A 9,973-nucleotide genomic window follows, 5' to 3' on the forward strand; every position below is an offset into this window, starting at 1 on the left:
CCTGCACTGTCAAGCTGAGACAATACAAAGTACAACACAACCCGAACTAATCCATTCTCACAACTGGCCTGTAATGCTGGCAACACTACCTTTCTTACTGTTCTATTCTAAAGATATTTTATAATTAAGATGTTTTACAATGAAGATATGAGAGGTTAAAATCAGCAAATCAGGGAGAGTTATTAGAAGAAATCAGCTCAGAATGATGGGGATACGAGTGTAAATGAGCATAAATATCAAAATATAAAGCTATGTACTTCCCAGCACAGATAAATCTATAGACTCATTCTAGACGCAAAAAAAAAGTGGACTGAAATAATGAACTTTCAAAGCTGACAGAATTTTGCCACCAAGAAACCCACACCTGCATGCAAACACACAAATTAGACTGATAAAACCTTTCATTTTTGCTCACTGAAAAGTGGACATGTGTTTTCAAGGATCTTATGGCACCAATCCCTTTCATGCACTGATCCTACATCCTTCTATCTTCAAAACTCCTTTTCTCAATGTATTTTTGAGTGTGTGGCAGGACTTCAGCTCTCCACAAAGGCATGAAACTTTCTTAACAACCTGCTTGGTAGAGACTACCACAAACCTTTCCAAAGTATAAACATGGAAACCAGAAAAAACATTCCAAAGTATAAACATGGAAACCAGAAAACCAACCAGAAAGAAGCTCCAGTGTGGTGACCAGACATTTCACTCACTAAGGTACTTGTGATGATTTTCTGTGCTATTAACCTGTTCTGGCTTTGCCTTCCACAAGTTCCTCCTATGTTCTATAGTATTTTCTTTCAAGTATAACATTGAGTTTGATTTTGAAGAACATTCTAGAATAGTTTTTGAGCTTCAAGAGATGCAGCACATATCCTCCCCTAGCCTTTATGGAGTGTTAGCATCCATTTTTCATTACATTACAGACTTGGAGATGGACCAGAGCAGCAGCAGAACCTCTTGCCTGTACTGATGGGTATTTCCTCAGCCTGAAGCACTGTCAGGAGCAGCATCTCAGGTATGCTAGACACACTGGAACCTCATTGCCTCTTAGCTACCCACCTTAAAAGACACTGCAAACGCTTTTGTTAGCTGTTTTTATTACGTCTCACAGACAACTCTTACCTTGATGACAGAGGCCCCTGCCCTGGAGAGAGGACTGTGCATCTGAGCTGCTGCAGCCATGTTGGCTATGGTGTTGAGGTGGTTCATCTGGTTCATGGCCATGGCGACGGAGGCGGGAGGTAGGCTGACGGGGAGCAGAGGGTGAGGCATCATCATGAACGGCAGGTCTATCCCTGCAAGAGAGCACGGGCAGTCAGTGCCTCCTCAGAACCCAACACCTTCATCTTACAGGCTCTACACTCTACTGGAACGTTGATAGTCAAATGCAACGTCATTATGTGTCATCATTTTGGTGGTGCATAGGGAATAATTGTCTTTGTACTCCAGGAATGTTTGGTTGGTAGTGGGGGAAGAAACATATAGCTGTGGAGTAACACAAAATGAATACACTACAGTGCACAACTTCAGTGATCTCTTGATGAAGAGAAATAAAGAACAAGCCCTGAAACATGCACACAATTTGCATATTTTCCAATACATCAGATGAAAAACTATTAGTAATTTTATCCGACCATACACTCCTACCAAGTACTCTTACTATTTGAGTTCTCACACACAGCAATCTGTGACTAGATTTTTCTATCAGGACTATTGCTTGAATCCAGGAAGCTGTGGGATGGACTACAGATACTACTGAGCTATTGTACAGAAGGTCTGTGAACTGGAACGTGTAATGAGAGGTTAAAACTCTTGCCAGAGGTTTTAATTTCCAAAACGTCACTTTAAATTGTCTTCTGCTATGGATAAAAACCAATTTAAGGAGGTATGAAATTCATTTGGACCAACTTGTAGATCCTGACATTGTCAAAAAGGTGAAGTTACTGCTAGCAAGAATTGGATTCTCATGTTTCATTAATATCTGTTTCAGCATGTGTATTCTTTCTTGTATTTAGTAATGACAGCAATGGCGAGCAAGACCAAGACACCAAAAATTGTTTCAGGCTATTGTGCATTCAAGAATTCTTTAGAGGGACTTCAGAGGTAGCTACTTTTGGGCATCCAAAATTATTTTTTCAGAAAAAAAAACCAGGACTCATTCTGCCAGACAAAATGTCTTACCATTTTTCTAAATGAAATTTAGATTAGAAATTGACAGTAAAAGATTCAGGTGCAAGTATTAAATAACATAAATATATAGCTAGTCATAATCATATGCATTGTCTCCGATAGCATACTCCTGACAAAGCTGTCAGCCCATGGCCTGGACAGGGGCACTCTCTGCTGGGTGAAGAACTGGCCACACCTTGAATCCTGTGCTCAGCTCTGGGCCCCTCAGCTCAGGAGGGACATTGAGGGGCTGGAGCAGGTCCAGAGAAGAGCAACGAGGCTGGTGAAGGGGCTGGAGCACCAGTGCCATGAGGAGAGGCTGAGGGAGCTGGGGGTGTTCAGCCTGGAGAAGAGGAGGCTCAGGGGAGACCTTCTCACCCTCTGCAACTCCCTGACAGGAGGTTGGAGTCAGGTGGGGGTTGGTCTCTTCTCCCAGGCAACCAGCAGCAGGACAAGAGGGCACAGACTCAAGCTCTGCCAGGGGAGGGTTAGGTTGCATATTAGGAAGAGATTTTTTAGGGAGAGAGTGCTCAGGCATTGGAATGTGCTGCCCAGGAAGGTGGTGGACTCACCATCCCTGGAGGTTTTCAAGCTGAGACTGGATGTGGCACTTAGTGCCATGGTCTGGTGACCACAGTAGGGTTGGACTTGATGATCCTGGAGGTCTCTTTCAACATGTTTGATTCTATGATTCTATGCTATTCACAGTATTTTAAAAAGATTTTTAGCTTTTGGCTCTATCTCAACCCTTTTCAACGAGAAGGCCAATCCCTATTTTGGTGTATGACAGACCTCACAATAAAAAATGCCATTGACTGATATAGCTTCTGTTATTCCCATACAATTTGACTATAGTGCTATAAAAACATCCCAGTGCCCACCAGGAAAGGCAGAATCACAATATTCTGAGCTCCCACACTATTTCTGTTTAGCATGAGTATATCATGATCAACAACTAATGATTCACTATGTATTTTATATGATGATCCACGCCAATATTAATTATGATAGGCAATAAGCAAAGCCCACATACATCTCATCTCCCTTCTCTTCAAGCCACACTGACAATCCCCTTCAGTGCCTGCATCCATAAGCCTTTGTTCCCCTGCAGATCTCCCTTAACAGCCCAATAATCTTTCCCCATCCTCTATAGAGTTCCAAAACTCCCAGACACCATCTGGCCACATTGAGTTGCATGTCTACTTAAAGTCCAATTGACATGCAAACTAAATGCAAACTACAAACAGAATTTAACAGCACATCACCAGTTTTAAGACACAATCCGTCAAACATTTCAGAGGACTATGAAGAAAATATATCCTGCACTTGCAAATCATTGGGCATAATGTCTGACATTCCATAAACCCTTTAATAGCCTATAGAGATTTGCCTACTACAAAATCTACCGGAAAATATCTTTAAGAGCAAAGGACACAATATGCCTCTATGCAAGATATAGACCAGTACTGAATTATGCAAGAACATAAAATGAAAGGATAAGCTACAGTGAATTTGAGTCCTGTGATCTGGTGATTTTCAGCTACTGACATCTCACCCAAAATGTTCAGGTCCCATGAACAAAGCAGATCCTCATTGTAGGATTCATTTCAATAGCTCTGATTTGCTCTAGGGCTCAACAGAGGTGGCAAAGAACTATCTGCTCCTAAAATTGTGTAAGGAGCCAGAAGTCTCATTCATTCCCTAAAACTAACACCAAAAATCAAATTTTAGAACTTTGAGGATGAAGAGGTTAAACAATTAACAAGAGTTCAGAAATAATGAGCTTTTCATTCTGCATCCATCATCATCAGTTAGAATTAACTTTACTCCTCAATAATTTTTAAAACATTAATCCTGAACATCTTGCTTGAAATACTCTTCCCCTCCTTATTTGGGTGCAAAGAAGGGGAACTGCTGCTTCCCACCTGCTCCCTTCCTAAGGGAAAGAAAAGAGAGGGCTTTGAAAGGAGCTCTAAGTTCTAAATCCAAACTGTGTGATTTTATTCCAGTTTTGGACAGCTGGGTTCAATGGATAACCTTGCCCACACCTGGCAGATACAAAGCAGAACAAGGTATAGGGATTGCTCCTGTTCACTTTTAACTGGACATTTTTGCACTTATTCCTTGCCCTTGCATTTGTATTTGATGATGAGCATTTTTATCTGGAAGAGAATTTTCTCCCATAGCTAAAATTTTAAGCAACTTTCTGGTTATTTTTCCCTTCAGTCTAGGCCATGGAAATGTCACTTAAGGACTTAGATAAGTAGCCCAGCAGAGGGTGACTATTCCAGGAGGATGGCTGCACCCCACTGGGTGACTTGGACACGAGGCACAAGTGCAGCAGAGAGTGGAAGGACTGACCCTCCTATTGCTCACGTGTCCTCCATCATTTCCCCACCTCCATGAGGCTGGGAGGGAAGGCCAGCCCAGCCCCAACCAGGGCTCCAGGTACTCTGTTCACCCCACCAGAGCCCAGTACATACTGTTGGTGAGCAGGTGGTTCTGCTGGAGAGGACTGAGCGGGTGTGCACTTCCAAGGCTTGACTGCCCTGACAGTGTGGGGTGACCAATGCTGTGCTGGGATCCTGTCGTAATGGGGGACTGAAGCTTGTCTTTATCCCAGGAGGATTCACTCCCACCTGCAAGACAGGGCAAAACAAGCCATGAATGGCACATCATTTTATTTAGAGACGTTTTTCTTGGTTAGCAATGAGCCAATGCTCTTTAGCATACCAAGCACCTGGCACAGGCACAGCACCTGAAACCTACACCTGGTAAAGATGCATCAGGCAAAAAATATGATTGGAAACTTTCAGCATTGCCTACCTTCACAACATTAGTTTCTGGAAACAGGAAAAGCTAAGTGTTTAAGGATAAAATCATGCAGGTAAACATCAGTCACAATTAAGTAAATAATCAGAACAGGAACATCTGACACACTGAATCACAACCTCCTGCTATCACAGGCCATCAGGCCATCCAGTCCCTGCCAGAGACTCATCAATGTCCACCTTCAGGCTTGCCAGGTCTCTCCCTGCTGTTAACCTTACCAGAGAGATGCTCAGCCATTCCCTCCCTCCAAAGCTCTCCAGGATTCCAGTTGAAATCCATCCCTGAAGAGCTTACAAGAATTCATCCTCCTGCTATGTCATCTCTGAGCTACAACACCTTCCCCTCCACTGCTTCATCCTGGGGATTCTTAAGTGAAACACTTCACTTTGCTGGTTAAATGAGCCAGGCACAGGCTGAGCTTGGAAACCATCTGTATCCAGGAGTTTGAAGACAGGAGTCCAGAGATCTATTATGCAGAGTAATTACTGTCTACCACAAAACCACAGTCTAGAAAACTAAGCACTTGTGGTCTAGAATCTCTGCCTGGTCACCTGAAGAGATGCTGTTCTGCAGCAATTTTACAGATTGTAGCTTTTTCACTATTACACTTTAACACTTGAATAACAACAAGTTCCTCTAACCAGCAGTTAAGTAGAGCATGTTAGTGAATTTTAAAATACAACTGGTCCTCAAAACAAACCACCTGAAAAAAGTTAGACTGAACTCTTGTAGAGCAAGAAAGGTATTTCAAGTTCACTCCCCCCTCAGGTACACCCCATACTGTCAATTAGATTACAGATTGTTATGAAAACATCTAACTGCAGTATTGACTTGGTTTTGAATTATGAACAAGGATCTCAATTAGAATAAGTAAATAGATTACTGGGGTGCAGCAGATAGAGGCAGAAACACAAAACCATCTCAATTTAATATGAAAGTAACACAGAAATTCCATTCTTCACAACAACACTTGGCTAATAAACATGATTAATACTGCTAAATGCAAAAGTTTGAAAGATCAATGAGTGAGAAAAAAAGGAAAACACTCCATCATTTTAGCACTGTGCCCAAGTATGAATTATCTTCCTATAAAAGAGTTGTAATTTGTAAAATGATGAGTAATACATTGACAAAGAAAGATACACTAAATTATGCCATGTGATATAATATAACATGGGGTAGTGCAGAAATTAGAAGGACTACTACAGTTAAGGCTGTGTCAGCATCTTTGTTATTTAATACACTGTATATCAGCTCTTCTAAATAACATTTGACTGCTGCTTAGCCCAGAAGTTGTTCATTTTGACTGTTGTGGAAGAGGTGGTAATATCTGACAAAGTATTTCTCAAGTGAAACATGTAATTTATAAAGGACTTTCTGAGGAAATGTTGAGCATTTGATTTTACCAAATGAGTTCCATTTTTCTCCATACCCTTTTTCAGCCAATTTAACACTCACACTTTATTCTTCCCCAAAAAACACATGTCATGTACCCTACCATGATTTTTTTTTGCTCAGGAACATATTTTATACCTGCATCAGGGCAGTGACAAAAGAATTGGGCCCAAGACAGTTTGTCAGAGTGGATGAAAAGAAATAACTGCACTCTTCATCCAACAGTCTCCCTCATCCTGTTTGCTCTGCTCCATAGTCTCAACCCCTGTCAGGCACAGATGGTCTAAACTCTAAGGTCTTTTACTTATTTCTGGAAGTTTCTCATGTCTTTCAGAGCCTTGTGCCTGTACCCACCAAACTCCGGTGGCCCTGGGGCTGTAGCATCAGAGCTCTACCAGACCCTGAGCCCAGACACAACCACTGATGGTCCACAGGAAAGTATCATCATTCCTGTTTTACAGATGGAGAACTGCACTGTGAAGAGAAGTCACTTAAGGAAACACAGGAAACCTGCAATGGAACAGGAAACTCAACTTACATCACGTCTTGCAGTCCAAGTCATTGGACCAGTTTTCCTTATAGATGTGGACAATAATAACCTTTTTTCCCCCCTCTGCAAATTCCACTTGTAAATCTGCTCCAGTATTCAGTGCCAGCAACAGAAGAATAAATTGCAACACACTTATCTCTACAGACCATTCCTGTGTTCTTATGCTCCCTATCACTTCCTCTTAGAGAAAGAAAAAAATGCAGCTGAGTGTATGATGTATAATAAAAGTGGATGCTAAATGAAATGCATCCTGCAGCCTCCCACTGATAACAGCTCCATCACTGCAGCTGGACCCTAGCTCCTGTGTAGCAGCAAGTCTCTCAAAAAGAAAACAATAATTAGGACAACTTCTTACCTAGAACTGCTCAGCTGTGAAGTGTTTTATAGGGGCACTGTGATTAGCTCCAAGTGGGAAAGCTGAGGGGCAGAATCAGGAATTTCTCCCTGTTCCTGCCAGACCAGTGAGGGAACTAAAGTGGAAGAGAAGTCAGGGCTCAAGGGTCCTACTCCTGTGCCCTACACCACAGACACCTTCAATCCATCCTACCCACAGTCCCTTTGCACAGCTAAAACCAACAATTTTACAAGAAAATATTCCTTCTTCCCTGCACCATCTATTCCCATACAGTAAGCAAAGACTACACATAAATTAATAGTAAGCCAGAACTAGATTCACATATATGTGAAATGCAAACCTGTGGTATTATACTCATTCCTTTTACTCTCGTGCAACTCTAAAAAAAGGTATTTATTTTTGAGCCTACAATTTTCTTATTTAGTACCACAGTTGTCAGCCTGTTAGATCAGCAAATGTATATCTGACATATACACATATCAGTGCATGTCTTCAACTCCTTTGTTACCATAACAATTAGCAGTGAAGACATCTATAAAAAGTAAATCCTTCTCACTACTTCAAGTTCAGGTAAAACCACAGTTTTTCAAGAGATTTCTGTTCCTTGCCATTTTTTTTGTACAAACAGGTGCCATCCCTAGGGCAAAGATGTCACATTTTGATTCTCAATCCTGTTTTCGGTATGATGAGCTTAGAGGTGAAACTAAAAATGAAACTTTTATATAAATCATGCAATGCACCACAGAAAAGTAAGTTTATTTTCTGTCATGATATTCAAAAGTTTTGGTCTTTGGAGAAATTTGTGTTAGGGAAAAATAAGTTCTTTGTCCATTCTAAGCTAGTGAAGGCTCTGATTCTTTTTAACAGAACAGATAAGGAGTCTAAAATTAAACAAAGATCCATAGTACTGTATGCAGAGAGATGGATTTCAAGTAAGTTTTAGGTATATATGAAAGAAAAGGGGGAAAATACAGGAAAGAAGAAAGCAAACATATAGCACTAAGGAAAATGAGACAACAAAAAACCAACAATGGGACTTACCACTTTTATATGAAGAGAAATGTAGCTTTTTATTTATGTGAGAAAGAATATTTCATTTTAAAATATTAGTACCCCATTCCTAAGTGTTACAGGAATATTACCAGAGCACTCAGAAGTCTGTTGATTTGTCAAAATGCCAATACATCATTTACACACTTTACCAAAAGCTTTATTTCTAACACTCTTACCCACTCCCCACACGACCTTCCCTCCAACAGATAAAACTCAAGGACAAAAAGGTAATTTCTCCTTATCTTGTTTGCATTTGAGTCGATCTTGTCCCAGAATAGATTGCACTCAGCATTCAAAAAGGGCTGGAGAGACAAGAACCTCCACCTTCCAGAGCTCCTGATGCCTGTCAGGGGCAAGCAGAGATGGGGCTGTGTTCCAAGGAGAGAGTGGGGAGCAGTGTCCTGCTCCACCACACAGCTCAGACCAGCAGCACGGTGTGGGGCATAGCTCTGCCTTCAGATTTGCAGCTGAACACAAAATATGGATTAAAATAACAAGGTCTGATTGGGAGCTGCAGTGCACATTCCACAGGGCACAAAGATGGACTGCACATGGATCTGCTGAGTTATTCATGATATAACAATATAAATTATGATTATTTACCAGTCTTAACAGGATTTTGAGAGAAGTTATTTATCAGTGCATGGACTACACTTGTGTAGCCAAACTGATGCAACAATCCTAGTGCATTCCCTTCAAGCCACTGCACAACCCAAGTTGCCTGTGACCATGGAATCCAGGGGAGCTCAGGAGTTAAACCACAGGAACCACAAAAAAAAAAACAAACACATACACGTGCTGGTGATGATAGCCCTGCACTCACAGATGCCCTGCACAGGTATTTACATCCATGCCTGTAAACCTCTGTTTAGGTTTCACTTTATTTAGCTGAAGGAAATGCAAGGGATGAGCTCAGCTTCATTTTCCTGAAAATGCTGCTAAATGCATCTCTGATTTTAGCAATCTTATAAGATAACTCTTAAGGCCCCAAGTTTTCTAGCCACAAACATCCCTGTGCACTTCTGCTCTGCAAAACAACTCCCCTAAATCCTTCTTTTTTTTGGTGAAGATATATTTGTGACAATTAAATTAGTGTCTTGGGTTTAGGTATTGAAAGATCTCTAGAAAGTAATCCAAGTTCAATTCAGTGACAGTTTCTTTTCATTTGGTTTCAAATTCATTTTATCAGCCTTAGAACTGTCTGGTTGAGCTAAATGAAATCCCCTTTGTCAGAGGTACCTCCCAATTGCACAACCTCAGTGTTTCAATCTGTGTCTGTCATTTTGTTTTCTGTTGTGATACATTTTGAAGAAATTGAACTCCAATTGTAAAAAGCAAAACCATCTTCACTGGCCAATTTGATTCCAAAATTATTTTTAAACACATTTTTCATCCTCTTGGGCATATTAAATGCAACATCAGCTGCAAAGAAAAAAGTATTCAGTGCATTGCTATTTCAGCACTGATCATTCCAAAGTATTTATCACCCCTAACTTCTTTTATAAGTGTCCAGAACAAACAAGGCCTTTGAAGTTTTTTGGCTTATCTAGAACTCCATTACTCTCAAAACAACACAGGTCCCTCCACCAGCACTTTTAGCCCCTGTGTTTTCAGGTGTT

At 41.0% G+C, this 9,973-nt stretch overlaps 1 protein-coding gene across 1 annotated transcript in view; it reads right to left on the reverse strand.

Moving 5' to 3' along the window:
• The window catches only part of DACH2 (dachshund family transcription factor 2), a gene marked incomplete at its 5' end in the record, with an annotated part of 62,273 nt that extends 57,465 nt beyond the window's left edge, over nucleotides 1–4,808 (reverse strand). Inside the window, 2 exons of the mRNA XM_009069428.1 lie at nucleotides 1,123–1,295; nucleotides 4,653–4,808. Coding sequence (XP_009067676.1) covers nucleotides 1,123–1,295; nucleotides 4,653–4,808 — 329 coding nt within the window. The remainder of the gene's footprint in view (nucleotides 1–1,122; nucleotides 1,296–4,652) is intronic.
• Nucleotides 4,809–9,973: the final 5,165 nt, after the last annotated feature.

This window comes from Acanthisitta chloris, unplaced genomic scaffold (assembly GCF_000695815.1).
Source record: "Acanthisitta chloris isolate BGI_N310 unplaced genomic scaffold, ASM69581v1 scaffold23562, whole genome shotgun sequence".
Lineage (NCBI taxonomy): Eukaryota > Metazoa > Chordata > Aves > Passeriformes > Acanthisittidae > Acanthisitta > Acanthisitta chloris.